The sequence below is a fragment of the Myxine glutinosa genome, chromosome 8, assembly GCF_964187855.1.
Source record: "Myxine glutinosa chromosome 8, kmMyxGlut1.1, whole genome shotgun sequence".
Classification (NCBI taxonomy): domain Eukaryota; kingdom Metazoa; phylum Chordata; class Myxini; order Myxiniformes; family Myxinidae; genus Myxine; species Myxine glutinosa.
In genome coordinates, this window is record NC_136268.1 from 23,747,360 (window position 1) to 23,767,184 (window position 19,825).

At 42.6% G+C, this 19,825-nt stretch overlaps 1 protein-coding gene across 1 annotated transcript in view; it reads right to left on the reverse strand.

The window, feature by feature from the left end:
- Positions 1-1,366: 1,366 nt before the first annotated feature.
- Positions 1,367-19,825, reverse strand: part of LOC137432296 (uncharacterized) — a 53,941-nt gene continuing 35,482 nt past the window's right edge. The window contains exons 3-6 of the mRNA XM_068124109.2: positions 15,950-16,018; positions 7,352-7,406; positions 4,116-4,152; positions 1,367-1,832 (exon numbers count right to left, since the gene is read on the reverse strand). Of these exons, the coding sequence (XP_067980210.2) occupies positions 1,793-1,832; positions 4,116-4,152; positions 7,352-7,406; positions 15,950-16,018 (201 nt within the window). The 3' untranslated portion in view covers positions 1,367-1,792. The remainder of the gene's footprint in view (positions 1,833-4,115; positions 4,153-7,351; positions 7,407-15,949; positions 16,019-19,825) is intronic.

Genomic DNA, 19,825 nt, shown 5'->3' on the forward strand with positions numbered 1-19,825 from the left:
GGTAATTTCCCCAACAGTTTTCCGGACGACAGACTGCCGGTAGGGGACATGTATTGCAGCGCAATACTCAGAATGCTTGTTATCGTAGGGATTATGCTAATTCCCCTGTTCGTGAGACCTTGTGATTTATCCTTCGTCCCGTATGGCAATGCACATAGACACTAGGCAAGCCCAAAAGCACCACACACACTACTTAAATTCCCCCCCAAATAAAACTCACCAGAAGTGCAGGCAGGAAGCGCCCACGTATTGTGCCAACATGGCGAAAAAACATTGTTCAGGCAGGCCGAGAGCCACGCCCAGAAGGACTCTCTATTGGGCGGGAGTTGACTAAAGAAAGGCCAAAGTAAGGAAGGACTTGTGATTGGCCAGGGGCAGCTAGCAAGAAGCAACCCGCTGATTGGTGGAAGGAAGCGACGCACTGATTGGCCACCGACCAATGGCATGAGAGAGAAGCGACGCGGCCATTGGTGGAGAACTGGGTGAAGTGCGGGTGGCCTGCGTGGGTTAGTGAAAAGGACTGATGATGTCAGGACTTGGTCGATAAAAGAATGCTCTGACGGACATTTTTCCCTCTTGCCCTGGACTTGCTCTCTTGCCTTCTCTCCCGCTTGCCCCTCACGCTTTCCTCTGCCATCGACTCTCTCCTCTTGGTTCCGGACTCTGGTGGAAGACGGTTGAGCGAGCACTAAGAGTTGTGTTCTCCATGCGAGCGACGGACGTACCAACGCCGACGGGACCCTGAGTGGTTGAGCTAAGCCCCTCCCTCCCCCCCCCCCACCCCCCCCCCCCCCACACACACACCCTGTTATTTTTATTTATCCGTCCTGTGTCTGGTGTGGAGACGTCCCAATTTAGGACATTAATTATCACGCGTTTTATTTTGTATTATTGGCATCCGTGGCAATAAAGCCTTGTATTATTTTTCCCTGTACATTTTAACCTGTTCCCGTTTGAGTTACTTTTCGCAGGGTGAAGACATCAATGAGGCCATCCAGGTAAAAGCTTCCAGCCTCTTCTTCTTCTTTCATCCCACCACGTGTAGATATAAAATCCGCTATTGAACCGAACGCCTCAAATTAACGCTCAATTTGCTATCAGTGATTTCCCGGTCTTCACCGAGGGGAATCACGCGACAATATTATCAGACAGGACAGCCGGCTTAATTTCCACCTGAGGGATGTCACACACTATGATGCAATACCGCACCTGCAAAGCACCAATCCAACGGTGTATGGTCGGGACGGGAATCGCCCCCAGACTGGACCGTTCAGAGGTTAAGTGTGATAGGATACCTGTGCATCATTTTGTTTTGTTGGACAGGTAACATGAGTCCTAAGGATGTATTAAGCAGACAACGCTGACATTCTGCTTTAACTCTGTATTGTTATTACTGACATTTCAGATTGTGGATTTTCCTTTTTTTTTTTTTAAACCAACATTAGTGCATATGTGAGTCGCAAATCTGAGAAATATTTCCTGCAATTATGACGTCATTCCGTCAAGGACATTCCAAAGTAAAAAGCCAAAACGTCCCCAAGAGGATTAAATAGAAGATTGATGAAAGTGCGAATCAAAACTTTACAAACCCCATCACCCCCAAATTGAAGATATGCAAATTGCAGTGGAAAATAAATTATCCAACGAAGATCTTTTCACCGCACAGCCCAAAATTATTCATACAATGACATCATCAAAGGCATTCCATATTTTTGTTATGATGCCAAACGATTATTTGGCATTTGGTGCACAAAGTGCGGATTGGAAACGCTGCTCCGACTCTCCGCCCGACTCACGATGGCATCACGCTCTGGAAGATGGCAACGACGCTCCTGTGTGCACAAACCAAGCACACGTGTCAGAGCGCAATGAATTCTAGGTTTCATGCAACCAGGGATCTTGGCTTATGATGCCATGCACTCAAGCATAGGTTTATCACTCCAACAACAACAACCAACAAAAGAGAAGAAATAGAAGAAGAAGAAGAGGAAGAAGCGTATAACTATTGACCTCATAATAGCTACTCTGCCAGAGAGGGAGGCTGTAGTGCACCAAGGCAGCATCTTGGGCTCAGTCCTGTTCCAAGTAATCAGTATACATCAATGATATCTGCGATGGTCTGGAAAACAATACCTTAATCTTCGCAAATGACTCCGCATTATACTGTACCGTACAACTCCACATCCCACAGACGGTGGCTTCCCTCATTGCTGATCTCAAAATAGTGAGATTCTGGCCTAACTCTTGGAATACGTTTTCAATCCTGTCGGATGTCACGATCAGTGTCACCCCGTCGCATCGCAAGTCATCAAAAACCCACCTATATCTCTTGCCACGGTCAGCCACTGAAACTGCAAGCGGTTCAGTCTCTTGAACTTCTCGGCCTCATCATCAACCATGGCCTTTCGTGCTAGGCAGGCCATATATAAAAGATGGTGTCCGAGGCCAGGTAAGACTGGGAATCCTCTATCGTGGCAAATACTTCTTTGGTAAATATTAACTTCTCACAACCTACAAGTAATGGTCTCCCATATAGAGTAATGGAGTAATGGTCTCCCATATGGAGTAATGGAGTAATGGTCTCCCATATGGAGTAATGGAGTGATGGTCTCCCATATGGAGTAATGGAGTCATGGTCTCCCATATGGAGTAATGGAGTGATGGTCTCCCATATGGAGTAATGGAGTGATGGTCTCCCATATGGAGTAATGGTCTCCCATATGGAGTAATGGTCTCCCATATGGAGTAATGGAGTAATGGTCTCCCATATGGAGTAATGGAGTAATGGTCTCCCATATGGAGTAATGGAGTAATGGTCTCCCATATGGAGTAATGGAGTGATGGTCTCCCATATGGAGTAATGGAGTCATGGTCTCCCATATGGAGTAATGGAGTGATGGTCTCCCATATGGAGTAATGGAGTGATGGTCTCCCATATGGAGTAATGGTCTCCCATATGGAGTAATGGTCTCCCATATGGAGTAATGGTCTCCCATATGGAGTAATGGAGTAATGGTCTCCCATATGGAGTAATGGTCTCCCATATGGAGTAATGGTCTCCCATATGGAGTAATGGAGTGATGGTCTCCCATATGGAGTAATGGTCTCCCATATGGTCTGGTGCCCCATTTCCTGGATGCTGTGGAATCCAAATCTTTCAACATCATCAGCATCATCCACAAAGAAATATAAGTGCATGGCTTACTTACTGCTCTCCCTCTCTCTCTCTCATTGTACACAGTCTAGTGGCCTTTTTTCTATCCTCACCTCCTGTTTTTAGGTTTTGTCCCTTATCCCCTCTGTCCATCCGCATTTTCTTCATTTTTCATTTTGCACGCATTCCTCCAGCAACTCCTCCTGAAACTCCCAAATTACCATCCTTCCTTCCGGGTCTTCATCTCGAGAGTAGCACACCACCACATCAGGTGAACTTCCATCCCCATTAATGATCTGTTCTATCCTCAATAACTCCCCCTACCTTTCTCTATGTATTTCCAGGTTGCTATGTTTCCTTCCCTCCTCCTTCCTCTCCTGTTTGTTCATCCACTTGTTGCGTCCGCGTGTTGTCCTACTCTCATTATACCGCACCGTCGGTGTGTTGCCTGTTACCCTCCATCACCTTGTTCCTCCATGATCCTGGATATCTCAGGAAATCAACCATTTTTGAATAATCAGTATGAAGGGTTCAGACCTTTAACTGTTTGGGGGAGCTGACGGAAGAGATGTTGCACATTGCAGACAAAGAGGAGAGATGGGGGGCTGGGGGACCGTGACATCACAATTGGCAATGATACACCAAATGGTTATGTCATTGTGTATAATTATTATTATTTATGAGTTTTCAAAACGCTGGATCAAAATCTACTTTTTGGGTGATCCATGGTATAACAATAGGAAGTAAAGTCGCTCGATCACTCGATGACGAGAGTCTGTAATGGAGAGCAGGTCCCCCCGCTACCCCTAAACAAGCCCCCTTTACACGACTTTGTTCAACGTCCTCAGTCGGTGTCTTCTTCGAGTTGCAAATCACCAACCACCCACTGTTACCCCCTTTAAAAGACCGAGAGGGTGAACCCACCACGTCACATTGTTACTCAAGTTGGTGATTTACTTACTGGGAGAGTGTTCCGCTGAATTCATCGATGTAAGATCCTAGAAAGACATATGGACAGGCATTCAGCGGTCATGTGTACATGGCAACGGGACAAGAAAAACACAGTTTGTGTATATTAAACAGCGAGTGTTGCTAATACACTTCCAGCCACGTTGCTAATACACCTCTTTCCATGTTTGTAAGTGCCCGACACAGACTTCATTGTGCAAAATCTGTCGAGTACGTTGGCGTTTTTACTCATTTGGTGATCTTTCAGCAAAATGCATGATATTCCTGTGACTGTGTGTGTGTGTGTGTGTGTGTGTGTGTGTGTGTGTGTGTGTGTGTGTGTGTGTGCAGTTTGATAGAAAGGTAGGTGGTGTGGTCATGCTGGTTGGTAGATTGATGTATTTAAGGTAAGATGTGCATGATTTAATGATATGATCATATTATCAAGTGTGTAAGGAAAGTTATAAATATTTGATAACACATTAAATCCCATTGCGAGTAAAGTTGGAATAAGTGATGTTGCATTGATGGGTTGACTGACTGCCTGGACGCAACTGAGGTTGTGGATCTACTGATTGACCATCTATTGATGTGGATCCATGATCGAGGTTGTGGATCTACTGATTGACCATCTATTGATGTGGATCCATGATCGAGGTTGTGGATCTACTGATGTACCATCTATTGATGTGGATCCATGATCGAGGTTGTGGATCTACTGATTGACCATCTATTGATGTGGATCCATGATCGAGGTTGTGGATCTACTGATTGACCATCTATTGATGTGGATCCATGATCGAGGTTGTGGATCTACTGATTGACCATCTATTGATGTGGATCCATGATCGAGGTTGTGGATCTACTGATTGACCATCTATTGATGTGGATCCATGATCGAGGTTGTGGATCTACTGATGTACCATCTATTGATGTGGATCCATGATCGAGGTTGTGGATCTACTGATATACCATCTATTGATGTGGATCCATGATCGAGGTTGTGGATCTACTGATATACCATCTATTGATGTGGATCCATGATCGAGGTTGTGGATCTACTGATTGACCATCTATTGATGTGGATCCATGATCGAGGTTGTGGATCTACTGATTGACCATCTATTGATGTGGATCCATGATCGAGGTTGTGGATCTACTGATGTACCATCTATTGATGTGGATCCATGATCGAGGTTGTGGATCTACTGATTGACCATCTATTGATGTGGATCCATGATCGAGGTTGTGGATCTACTGATATACCATCTATTGATGTGGATCCATGATCGAGGTTGTGGATCTACTGATTGACCATCTATTGATGTGGATCCATGATCGAGGTTGTGGATCCACTGATGTACCATCTATTGATGTGGATCCATGATCGAGGTTGTGGATCTAATGATGTACCATCTATTGATGTGGATCCATGATCGAGGTTGTGGATCTAATGATGTACCATCTATTGATGTGGATCCATGATCGAGGTTGTGGATCTACTGATGTACCATCTATTGATGTGGATCCATGATCGAGGTTGTGGATCTAATGATGTACCATCTATTGATGTGGATCCATGATCGAGGTTGTGGATCTACTGATATACCATCTATTGATGTGGATCCATGATCGAGGTTGTGGATCTACTGATGTACCATCTATTGATGTGGATCCATGATCGAGGTTGTGGATCCGCCGTCTGGAGAGCTCCTGGGCTGAAAGGATCGAAACCTCGAGGAAGAACGGTGCCCAGCTGATGATCCATGCAGTCGGGAAACTAGTCAATTGCTTACGGGTTAAGGTTCTTGCTTTAGGTGGAGAAACTATGTTTGAGGTTTGCAATTTAAATAAAGTTGAATATGGGATGTTGTGAAATTAACATCATTTACAACAATCCTTTAAATTATTTATATTTAAGTTTAGGAACAACCGATACTGTACAATTAATTAAGTGTGTGTGTGTGTGTGTGTGTGTGTGTGTGTGTGTGTGTGTGTGTGTGTGTGTGTGTGTGTGAATAAAAGAGAGATAGAATTGTGAGGAACAGAAATGAAAAAACGAGATTGTGTGTGTGTGTGTGTGTGTGTTTGATTGTGTGTGTTTGTATGAGTGCATGTGTATGTGTGTGACTGTGTGTGTTTGTGGGTGTGTGTGTGTGTGTATGTGTAACTGTGTGTGTGTGTGTATGCGTGCATGCATGTATGTGTGTGTGTGACTGTGTATGTGTGTGACTGTGTGTGTGTGCATGTGTGTGTGTTTTTGTTTGTGTGTGTGTTGTGTGTGTATGTGTGTGACTGTCTATTGTGTGACTGTGTATTGTGTGACTGTGTGTGTGCATGCATGTGTGTGTGTGTGTGTGTGTGTGACTGTGTATGTGTGTGACTGTGTATGTGTGTGACTGTGTGACTATATTGTGTGACTGCGTGTGTGTGTCTGTATGTGTATTCCAGTTGACTCGTCTTTCTGTTTTCGTGAAAAATCCACAATATTGTCTCATATAATGAGGAAGCTTTCAAATAAATGCACGTTGAAACATTTTCAGTGTTTGCTTGGGTTGCTAAGGTAACCAGGAAGCTTTGGTCTCGTTCTGCAGGTTTTTCATATCCATGTACTCGTATTTGTGGAGTAATATAGGAATCCATTATTTTATAAGATCTTTTGGAGATTTGGAGTTGCTGTGTGCTTAATTTTATTGAAATAGCTGTTGTTATGATCAACTCATACAATGGTCATTAAAATGTACAATTTTCATCAATAAATTGTTTGTTCCTGATTGTCGTTCCTCCACATATTTTAAATTCACCTACTATAGTTTCAGGCCTTCTTGACCCTGTATTGAAGATCCCTAGAGGGGGTTCGCCTCCTTCACTGGAGGTGCCACCCACTCCTGGTGCTCCATCCCTGTAACCACTCTAACCTGATAATCATGTGCATTAAAATCATCCCACAGGCCTCGTGAGACAAAATCACATGGACTTGGGCACAGGTGTGGAAATTTTAGGTGTTCTGAGCATGGTGTACTCCATTACGTGGCGCTTAAGCGGTTGTCCTCTTTTAGTTCCATTGAGGCAGGGTGTGCCATTCTGCAGGCCTAAAAGGTGCGTGCTATTCTGGGCAGTGCTGCATACAATGTGTGTGCTATTTCCAGTGGTGTGGAGTTATTGCTGTTGTGGGTGGTGCTGAGGTTGGTGTGGTGATTTCTGTGCTACTGAAATAGGTGTGATATTTTCGGTAGTGCCATTACTCACCGGGCTGGCACAGTCCATCGCAGGCATAATGGCAAATGTGGCACAAGAAGCAGTACTGTGGGGAGAGAAAGCACCATCTGCACCATATCCTCAATCACTGACGTCACAGACCATCATTATGACACTAGAAGGCTGCCCCAAAGTTAGTTAATTATGACGTTTGTGTAAATGGTTCAATATTGACGGTTATTGCTTTTAATTATGCAACGTAAAGTGTTATTGCAATGCTGAAATCTTGTGGAATATTGTCTCTCTTGAGTATGTTATTACAGATATAGTGAAATCGATGTTTGTCAAAGCATTCTGGGTAAAACAAATATAGATGTGTGCTGTGGAACAGAGGTGTATCATTAAATTCCTTGCGAACGAGAACATGTAAACAGCTGATATTCATGGAGGACTGTGTGCACAACACATTGATGTGTGACCTTTCACCCAAGTTATGTGTTTACATGGTGCAGCAAGTTTAAAATAAATAAATAAAGAAAAATAAAATCCCAAGTAATAATTGGTGAGTAATCTTGAGCATTCTCACTTTGCAATCAACTGCTGCCGTTCAATCAAATATTCAATACATCGAGCATCGAGCAGTTAATTTTTGGAGAATCGCCCGATTCCTGTACATCAAATCGGGAAAAAATTGGATGGGAGTGTTGGAAGTGTGGAAAAAATTATTCATTCCCACCCAGAATGCCGTAAGTTTAGGTATTAGCAAGGCGAGTACCAAAGGACGTCACGTGTGATCAAAAGGCAGTCCTTTGGCCTGGAAGCAGAGCTCCTGGAACAATACCGGGGGAATGATGATTTATTGAAGAAGTTCTTGATAAGTGATGAGACTGAGGACCATAATTTCACACCACGGTCAAAGTGAGCCGACATGGAGGTGAGACATTTTTGGTCGCCACCACTCACCGGCAATGAAATCCAAAGTTCATCCATCATTCAGAAACTTATGGCAATAGTGTTTTGGGAGCCGAATGGATTAATTATCGCGGAATTTCTTGAACATCATGGGGATACTATCAATGTACAGAACTACAGTGGCTTGATACAACAATGAAGTGAGGCAAGCGCTGACTGGGCATCCAAAAGTCATCACTGGGCATCATGGCCTCCAAAGCCAGTCGCCGACTGGGCATCCTCCGTCGTGCAAAGTCCTTTCTGGGCACACCTGAGCTCCTCAGCACTTACAAAGCTTTCATCCGCAGCTCAATGGAATACTGCTCTCCACTCTGGGCCGGTGCTCCTGCCTCACACGTAGCTCGAATTCACGCGGTTGAAACAAAAGCTTTCAGAATCATTGGAATCTCCCGCGATGAAGCTAACTCCGAGGGCCTTTCATTTACTCACCGCAGGCAGGTTGGTGGTCTTTCCGTCTTCTACCGACTCCTCTCCGACCTTGCCCCCCCTGCTCTGTCTGTGCTCTGTCCCCCAAATATTCCAACAGGTCGCACAAGATCTGCCTGCAACCCTCTTATGGTGAAACTTCCAAAATCTAGGCTCTCTGCTCACCTTCACTCTTTCATTCCTCTTTTCTCCCGCCTGTGGAACAAACTCCCTCACTCTCTTCAATCCCACTCCTCCCTCGAGGTCTTTAAAACAGCTGTTCACCACCATCTCTTATCTTCCCCCATCCAAAACTTTGATCTTTTCTATCCCCATTAAAACGCCCCAAATCATCCTCTTTGAATCCCCAACTTCTTTCCTGGGGTGTTTAAGTGTTTATTTGCTATATACTGTGTACCCCTTCCTCCCCTAGCCCTCCCCTTCCCACAGACCTACCGACGTCCCTGTTCTCTTCTGTTGTTTTGCTTGTGTACTTCCCTCTCCCTCCCCCTCTTGTCTCCCGCTCCCTTCATTGCATGTTTTATGTATCTGTGCATGTTTTCATGTTCAATGTGTTAGTTCTTACATGAGCCTCAATTCTGTATACAAAAATAAAATAAAAGAAAACAAACAAAAAAAAAAGCGGTGTGCTGACGACGGGTAAAAAAAAACATACCAAAAGGCCCGAGATGCAGTGCCCCCTTGCGAGCGATAGCAGGAATTTGGCTAGGGTAATGGCCTAGCTCGCCTACTCTTCATGAATCTTCATCATCTTGGGATCTTTAGCGTTCACAAACTAATGCCGGCAGAGGGGACATCCAGTTTAACGTTCATCCGAGGGATGGCACACACATTGATGAATCACCCAGACTGTGAAACACCAGGACAGCAGTTTAGAGCTTGGCATAGACTCAAAAGCAGCTCGGAGACAAGTATATGTGCAGTTAGACTACCCTGCCATCACATGTGAACACATCTTGTGAGGATCGGCTGGGAGATTCTAAGTCATCCCCCACACTCTCCAGAGTTGTTATGTTGGGATTTTCATGTCTTCGTTCCACTCAGAGAAATCTGGATGACATGAAGTTTACAAATGATGAAGATGCAAAGCAAGTCCTGAAATGGCCCCATAGCCATCCCAAAGATGTCTACACAGATGGCATCAAGGTTCTACCACACAGATGGCATCAAGGTTCTACCACACAGATGGCATCAAGGTTCTACCACACAGATGGCATCAAGGTCCTACCACATCGATGGATCAAGTGTTTAGGTATACGAGAGGCACACCCTGAGATTATAGATAAAGTTTCATCAACTAACTTGACCATAGCCATAGACCATAGCCATCATAGACCATAGACCACAGCCATCCCAAAGATTTGCCATCCCAAAGATGTCTACACAGATGGCATCAAGGTTCTACCACACAGATGGCATCAAGGTTCTACCACACAGATGGCATCAAGGTTCTACCACATCGATGGATCAAGTGTTTAGGTATACGAGAGGCTCACCCTGAGATTATAGATAAAGTTTCATCAACTAACTTGACCATAGCCATCATAGACCATAGACCATAGACGATAGCCATCATAGACCATAGACCATAGCCATCCAAAAGATGGCAAAATGCCAAAATTTGCAAAGATGCCAAAGATAGCCATCCCAAAGATTTCATAGACAATAGCCATCCCAAAGATTTGCCATCCCAAAAATGCCAAAATGCCCAAATTTGCAAAGATGCCAAAGATAGCCATCCCAAAGGTTTCATAGACAATAGCCATCCCAAAGATTTGCCATCACAAAAATGCCAAAATGCCAAAGTTTGCAAAGATGCCAAAGATAGCCATCCCAAAGATTTCATAGACAATAGCCATCCCAAAGATTTGCCATCCCAAAAATGCCAAAATGCCAAAATTTGCAAAGAAGCCAAAGATAGCCATCCCAAAGATTTCATAGACAATAGCCATCCCAAAGATTTGCCATCCCAAAAATGCCAAAATGCCAAAATTTGCAAAGATGTCAAAGATAGCCATCCGAAAGATTTCATAGACAATAGCCATCCCAAAGATTTGCCATCCCAAAAATGCCAAAATGCCAAAATTTGCAAAGATGCCAAAGATAGCCATCCCAAAGGTTTCATAGACAATAGCCATCCCAAAGATTTCCCATCCCAAAAATGGCAAAATTTGCAAAGATGGCAAAGATAGCCATCCCAAAGATTTCATAGACAATAGCCATCCCAAAGATTTGCCATCCCAAAAATGCCAAAATGCCCAAATTTGCAAAGATGCCAAAGATAGCCATCTCAAAGGTTTCATAGACAATAGCCATCCCAAAAATGCAAAAATGCCAAAATTTGCAAAGATGCCAAAGATAGCCATCCCAAAGGTTTCATAGACAATAGCCATCCCAAAGATTTGCCATCCCAAAAATGCCAAAATGCCAAAATTTGCAAAGATGCCAAAGATAGCCATCCCAAGATTTCATAGACAATAGCCATCCCAAAGATTTGCCATCCCAAAAATGCCAAAATGCCAAAATTTGCAAAGTTGCCAAAGATAGCCGTCCCAAAGGTTTCATAGACAATAGCTATCCCAAAGATTTGCCATCCCAAAAATGCCAAAATACCAAAATTTGCAAAGATGCCAAAGATAGCCATCCCAAAGATTTCATAGACAATAGCCATCCCAAAGATTTCCCATCCCAAAAATGCCAAAATGCCAAAATTTGCAACGTTGCCAAAGATAGCCATCCCAAAGGTTTCATAGACAATAGCCATCCCAAAGATTTGCCATCCCAAAAATGCCAAAATTTGCAAAGATGCCAAAGATAGCCATCTCAAAAGTTTCATAGACAATAGCCATCCCAAAGATTTGCCATCCGAAAAATGCCAAAATGCCAAAATTTGCAAAGATGCCAAAGATAGCCATCCCAAAGGTTTCATAGACAATAGCCATCCCAAAGATTTGCCATCCCAAAAATGCCAAAATGCCCAAATTTGCAAAGATGCCAAAGATAGCCATCCCAAAGGTTTCATAGACAATAGCCATCCCAAAGATTTGCCATCCCAAAAATGCCAAAATGCCAAAATTTGCAAAGATGCCAAAGATAGCCATCCCAAAGATTTCATAGACAATAGCCATCCCAAAGATTTGCCATCCCAAAAATGCCAAAATTCCAAAATTTGCAAAGATGCCAAAGATAGCCATCCCAAAGGTTTCATAGACAATAGCCATCCCAAAGATTTGCCATCCCAAAAATGCCAAAATGCCAAAACTTGCAAAGATGCCAAAGATAGCCATCCCAAAGATTTCATAGACAATAGCCATCCCAAAGATTTGCCATCCCAAAAATGCCAAAATTTGCAAAGATGCCAAAGATAGCCATCTCAAAAGTTTCATAGACAATAGCCATCCCAAAGATTTGCCATCCGAAAAATGCCAAAATGCCAAAATTTGCAAAGATGCCAAAGATAGCCATCCCAAAGGTTTCATAGACAATAGCCATCCCAAAGATTTGCCATCCCAAAAATGCCAAAATGCCCAAATTTGCAAAGATGCCAAAGATAGCCATCCCAAAGGTTTCATAGACAATAGCCATCCCAAAGATTTGCCATCCCAAAAATGCCAAAATGCCAAAATTTGCAAAGATGCCAAAGATAGCCATCCCAAAGATTTCATCGACAATAGCCATCCCAAAGATTTGCCATCCCAAAAATGCCAAAATTCCAAAATTTGCAAAGATGCCAAAGATAGCCATCCCAAAGGTTTCATAGACAATAGCCATCCCAAAGATTTGCCATCCCAAAAATGCCAAAATGCCAAAATTTGCAACGTTGCCAAAGATAGCCATCCCAAAGGTTTCATAGACAATAGCCATCCCAAAGATTTGCCATCCCAAAAATGCCAAAATTTGCAAAGTTGCCAAAGATAGCCATCTCAAAAGTTTCATAGACAATAGCCATCCCAAAGATTTGCCATCCCAAAAATGCCAAAATGCCAAAATTTGCATCGATGCCAAAGATAGCCATCCCAAAGATTTGCCATCCCAAAGATTTGCCATCCCAAAAATGCCAAAATTTGCAAAGATGCCAAAGATAGCCATCTCAAAGGTTTCATAGACAATAGCCATTCCAAAGATTTGCCATCCCAAAAGTTTCATAGACCATAGCTATCCCAAAGATTTGCCATCCCAAAAATGCCAAAATGCCAAAATTTGCAAAGATGCCAAAGATAGGCATCTCAAAAGTTTCATAGACAATAGCCATCCCAAAGATTTGCCATCCCAAAAATGCCAAAATGCCAAAATTTGCAAAGAAGCCAAAGATAGCCATCCCAAAAATTTCATAGACAATAGCCATCCCAAAGATTTGCCATCCCAAAAATGCCAAAATGCCAAAATTTGCAAAGATGTCAAAGATAGCCATCCCAAAGATTTCATAGACAATAGCCATCCCAAAGATTTGCCATCCCCAAAATGGCAAAATTTGCAAAGATGGCAAAGATAGCCATCCCAAAGATTTCATAGACAATAGCCATCCCAAAGATTTGCCATCCCAAAAATGCCAAAATGCCAAAATTTGCAAAGATGCCAAAGATAGCCATCCCAAAGGTTTCATAGACAATAGCCATCCCAAAGATTTGCCATCCCAAAAATGGCAAAATTTGCAAAGATAGCCATCCCAAAGATTTCATAGACAATAGCCATCCCAAAGATTTGCCATCCCAAAAATGCCAAAATGCCAAAATTTGCAAAGATGCCAAAGATAGCCATCCCAAAGGTTTCATAGACAATAGCCATCCCAAAGATTTGCCATCCCAAAAATGGCAAAATTTGCAAAGATGGCAAAGATAGCCATCCCAAAGATTTCATAGACAATAGCCATCCCAAAGATTTGCCATCCCAAAAATGCCAAAATGCTAAAATTTGCAAAGTTGCCAAAGATAGCCATCCCAAAGGTTTCATAGACAATAGCCATCCCAAAGATTTGCCATCCCAAAAATGCAAAAATGCCAAAATTTGCAAAGATGCCAAAGATAGCCATCCCAAAGGTTTCATAGACAATAGCCATCCCAAAGATTTGCCATCCCAAAAATGCCAAAATGCCAAAATTTGCAAAGATGCCAAAGATAGCCATCCCAAGATTTCATAGACAATAGCCATCCCAAAGATTTGCCATCCCAAAAATGCCAAAATGCCAAAATTTGCAAAGTTGCCAAAGATAGCCATCCCAAAGGTTTCATAGACAATAGCTATCCCAAAGATTTGCCATCCCAAAAATGCCAAAATACCAAAATTTGCAAAGATGCCAAAGATAGCCATCCCAAAGATTTCATAGACAATAGCCATCCCAAAAATTTCCCATCCCAAAAATGCCAAAATGCCAAAATTTGCAACGTTGCCAAAGATAGCCATCCCAAAGGTTTCATAGACAATAGCCATCCCAAAGATTTGCCATCCCAAAACTGCCAAAATTTGCAAAGATGCCAAAGATAGCCATCTCAAAAGTTTCATAGACAATAGCCATCCCAAAGATTTGCCATCCGAAAAATGCCAAAATGCCAAAATTTGCAAAGATGCCAAAGATAGCCATCCCAAAGGTTTCATAGACAATAGCCATCCCAAAGATTTGCCATCCCAAAAATGCCAAAATGCCCAAATTTGCAAAGATGCCAAAGATAGCCATCCCAAAGGTTTCATAGACAATAGCCATCCCAAAGATTTGCCATCCCAAAAATGCCAAAATGCCAAAATTTGCAAAGATGCCAAAGATAGCCATCCCAAAGATTTCATAGACAATAGCCATCCCAAAGATTTGCCATCCCAAAAATGCCAAATTTCCAAAATTTGCAAAGATGCCAAAGATAGCCATCCCAAAGGTTTCATAGACAATAGCCATCCCAAAGATTTGCCATCCCAAAAATGCCAAAATGCCAAAACTTGCAAAGATGCCAAAGATAGCCATCCCAAAGATTTCATAGACAATAGCCATCCCAAAGATTTGCCATCCCAAAAATGCCAAAATTTGCAAAGATGCCAAAGATAGCCATCTCAAAAGTTTCATAGACAATAGCCATCCCAAAGATTTGCCATCCGAAAAATGCCAAAATGCCAAAATTTGCAAAGATGCCAAATATAGCCACCCCAAAGGTTTCATAGACAATAGCCATCCCAAAGATTTGCCATCCCAAAAATGCCAAAATGCCCAAATTTGCAAAGATGCCAAAGATAGCCATCCCAAAGGTTTCATAGACAATAGCCATCCCAAAGATTTGCCATCCCAAAAATGCCAAAATGCCAAAATTTGCAAAGATGCCAAAGATAGCCATCCCAAAGATTTCATCGACAATAGCCATCCCAAAGATTTGCCATCCCAAAAATGCCAAAATTCCAAAATTTGCAAAGATGCCAAAGATAGCCATCCCAAAGGTTTCATAGACAATAGCCATCCCAAAGATTTGCCATCCCAAAAATGCCAAAATGCCAAAATTTGCAACGTTGCCAAAGATAGCCATCCCAAAGGTTTCATAGACAATAGCCATCCCAAAGATTTGCCATCCCAAAAATGCCAAAATTTGCAAAGATGCCAAAGATAGGCATCTCAAAAGTTTCATAGACAATAGCCATCCCAAAGATTTGCCATCCCAAAAATGCCAAAATGCCAAAATTTGCAAAGATGCCAAAGATAGCCATCCCAAAGATTTGCCATCCCAAAGATTTGCCATCCCAAAAATGCCAAAATTTGCAAAGATGCCAAAGATAGCCATCTCAAAGGTTTCATAGACAATAGCCATTCCAAAGATTTGCCATCCCAAAAGTTTCATAGACCGTAGCTATCCCAAAGATTTGCCATCCCAAAAATGCCAAAATGCCAAAATGCCAAAATGCCAAAATTTGCAAAGATGCCAAAGATAGCCATCCCAAAGGTTTCATAGACCATAGCTATCCCAAAGATTTATACACAGATGGCGCCAAGGTTCTACCACATCGATGGGTCAAGTGTTTAAGTATACTAGAGGCACACCCTGAGATTATAGATAAAGTTTCATCAGCTCATTTGTACCTTACGATGAGTAATAAAAAGTGCACGTCTACCTCGAAACGCCCTCGGAACTCGCAACGATATCACATTTAACAATCATTTTGTAACAGGAAACTGGCACACGCCTCATGACTGCACACAGAAGATGTTACGCGTGTCCTTGGCTTTGCAATGCGTTTCGGATTCAAACATTTACCCGAATCAGGCGAAATAGTCCAACACACCTTGCAGTATTCACAATGTTCGCTGGTGTCATCGTCATCACAAGGACAGTTGCTGCACAGCTCACAGGCCTGTAAGGTACAGGTACACATGTGGAAGTCAATGCAAGTACAATATAGTGCTACAGGTTGACTGGTGTTTACGTAAGTACCTCGTACCATGATCATGGTGCTATTTAGTTGTGGTACCAAAATAATTTGCAATAACACCTTAAGCACAAACATACCAGAAGTTTTAGGAGCATACAACAAAATGCTGTATTTACACTGCACTGCCAAAATCAAAACATTCAGTCCACTGATGGGTGTCTCTGTGTATGGGATCATCTATTAATTACGTACGCACTGGGAGGTGCACACTTGAGAGAATTAAACATAGGGGCAATACCCCTGCTGCTCACCTGGAAGATTAAACAGTATACTGCACTGACTGAACGTATTTTAAACCAATTTCAATGGTTGCTAGAAGACGGGGCAGCATGTAGAATCATACTAACATAATCATAAGACTTTAAACAAACAAACTAAAAAATACCTATTTGGGGGGGCAACCACCCCGTTTACCTCCTCAGACCCCAATTTTTCCAATGCCTTGAACAAACATTGGTACATCACGGATGCTGAAAGTTGTGGTGAAGTTTCATCAAAATTGCGTGTGTAGGTTCTGAGAAAATAGCAAATACCTATTTTGGGGGGCAAGCCCCCCCTCCCATAGACCACCTTAGACCCCGATTTTTTAAATGCCAGGAACAAACTTTGGTACAACATGGGTGATTAAGGTTGTGGTCAAGTTTCATCAGAATTGCATGTGTAGTTTCTGAGAAAAAGCAAATACATATTTTTGGGGGTAACCCCCCCCCCCCCTAGTTCACCAAAGGGGCAGCTTTTTTTTTTAATGCCGTGAACAAACGTTGGTACATCACAGGTGATGAAAGTTGTGGTCAAGTTTCATCGGAATTGCGTGTGTAGTTTTTGAGAAGAAAGCAAACACCGATTTTTTTGGGGGGGGGGGCAACCCCGCCCCCCCTCTAAAGTGGTCGACGAGGTAGCCGGAGCAATTATGTTTTCGGGTTGTCCTTCCGTCCGTCCGTCCGTACGGGCTAAACCTAATTTTTCTCAGCAACCATATGTCCGATTCAGACGAAACTTTCAGGGAAGGAGTGACACCCATGCAGAATGTTTTTATAATAAATGGGACGTCATATGTCACGTGGTATGGCAGCCATCTTGGGTAGAAAAACGAACCTTATCCGACCAACATGAAACTTCACAAACGTGATCCCCACATATGGTGGTGAAGTTTCATTCAAATTGTGTGTGTAGTTTCAGAGAAGAAAGCAAATATCTATTTTGGGGGGATCAAACCTGGACCCACTTTGACTCCCCCGTATACCCCCAAAGGGGCATCTTTTTTTTAATGCCGTGAACAAACTTTGGTACATCACGGGTGTTGATTGAAGGTTGTGGTAAAGTTTCATCGAAATAGTGTGTGTAGTTTCAGAGGAAAAAAGAAATTACTGTTTTGGGGGGTCAAACCTGGATCCACTTTGACCCCCGGTAGACCCCTTTAGACCTCGATTTTTTTAATGCCGTGAAGACACTTTAGTCACAACACAACAAATATCATTTGTGCCAAATTTGGTCGCAATTCCATCAGCGGTTTCGGAGAAGAAGTTTCAAGTGTTTACGGACAGACGGACTGATGGACATACAGACTGACTGACTGACTGACTGGCGGACAGACAATGCGCCAACGCATTAGCTCCCCTAAACTTTTTTTTTTTTTGGTATACATAATCGAGGCTCGTGAAAGAGCTAACATTTATCACACAAACAAATCAAACAGACAAACAAACAAAGTGTATAAAAAGGGGAGCGGTAGACAAGATGGGGAGAGAAGGGGAAGCACATAAACACAACATTTGTGAGGGACATCGGGAATGTGTGGGAGGGAGAGGGCTTGGGGGGAGGCAGCGTGGGAAGGGGGGGGGGGAGGCAGCGTGGGAAGGGGGGGGGTGGGAGAAGTATAAACACAAGGACACCAAGGACTTCCAGGAAAGAAGTTGGTATTTCAAAAAAGAGGATTTGGGGTGAAATTAGCGGGGGTAGAACAGATCAAGGTTTTGGATGGGGGAAGATAAGAGATGGTGGTGAACAGCTGTTTAAATTCCTCACTTAATTCCAGGTGAGCTAAAAATGAGGGAGGAGATAGGATTTAAAGTTAAAAACGTCATAACTCCTAAACGATGCGACGTACAACATCATCATGTGGGAACGTTTTGTTCGTCATGGGCATGCGATTGTGCATGCAGAGTTTGGGCTCGATCTGTTCAGCCGTTGCGGGGAAAAAGGGGTTTTTAGTGTTTCTCACGAAAAACAATATGGCGGCCGAACCATGTGATGTATGACGTCGGAATTTTTTTGAACCTAAATTTTTTTTAATGAACGTTATTTAAAAAATAACCTTCATTAAAAAAATCCTAAAAAAATTTTTAAAGTCTTAAATTTGTCGAATTCTAACCTCGTAAAGTTTTCACTTTTAATATCCTAAATAAACATATTTTTTGGTTCATTGCAGAGTTCTTTAGAATGCACCGTTTCAGAGATATAGAGGGGAAGAGTTGAAGGTCATTTCCAATATGGCGCCCATACCACGTGACCTATGACGTCACCATTAGCAGTAAAAAATTATACATGCCTAGCCAATCACTTAGTGAAAATTTCGTGTCAATCGGACCAACAGTTGCTGAGAACATTAATTTGAAAGTTTTCGGAGGTGAAAAATATGGTGGAAGAATAATAATAAGAAAACTCTAGGAATAATAATAGGTATTCCTCTGCATTTGAATGCAGAGGAAACCTAATAATCATCATCAATGACAGACAGACTTTGTCTAAAATTAGAGACAATTAGGACCTGCAATTTTTCATACTGTACTGTGATTATAAATCAGGTGAACAGAAATATTAGTGACAAATATGGAAAGATGAAGCATGTCTTTATTCCTGTTTTTTCAGGAAGGTGGCTCACAAGTATCAATTTATTATATAATAACATGCTTGTTTGACTGTCCGCCCGTCTGTGTGTAACATTCCGTTCCACCCATTGGTTGGACAGCTTGCTTGACTCCACCCACAATTTCAACCTGATGAAAAATCAAATGGCCGCTATTTTGGTGATATGTAAAGCCAAATAACATGAAAATACGCATTGCGTAGAGTGAGAGCTTCGTCGACAATGGTCAGTCGATCGAGTACGCAGCCCTCGCAAAATAAGGATCGCTTTTTTATATTGTTTAGTTGAGAGATGTGAACTACGTGGTGTCGACTCTAAAGGTAGTTAAAGTGTATTCAGCATTGTTTCCTGTCATTGCGTAATGGAAATTAAACCTTAATTTGAAGAAAGCCGGAAGTAGAAAAATAAAACGGAAATACGTCACGTTCTTCGTGTGGCCTTCGTTTAACGCTTGAGAGATCAGCCAGCAAAGCAAGATCACGTGAGCAAGATGGCGGATCATGGAAGGGACATTTGAAATGACAACATGAAAATTTGTTCCCAAGGGAATGGGGAATGACAGTGAAATTTTGAATGGATTTACATATACCTCCTGTCTTCTCTTTCTCTCTCCTTTTTTTTTTTTTTTCGTCTCTCTCTCTCTCTCTCTCTCTCTCTCTGTCGCCACCTATCGGCTGTCGGTGCGTTGGGTGTAGCGTCATGGCGGCTGTGAGCAACTGCTCGGTGTTTTGGTGAGTCCGTTGTGAGTTTTTTCCCCCTCTCCTGCCCTCCCCTGCCCCCCCCTCCCTCTCCTTTTAAATCCTGTGTGCTTCGGCATTGTGTTTTCATCCGTTCTGCACCCTTGTCTTCGAGAGAGAGGATTG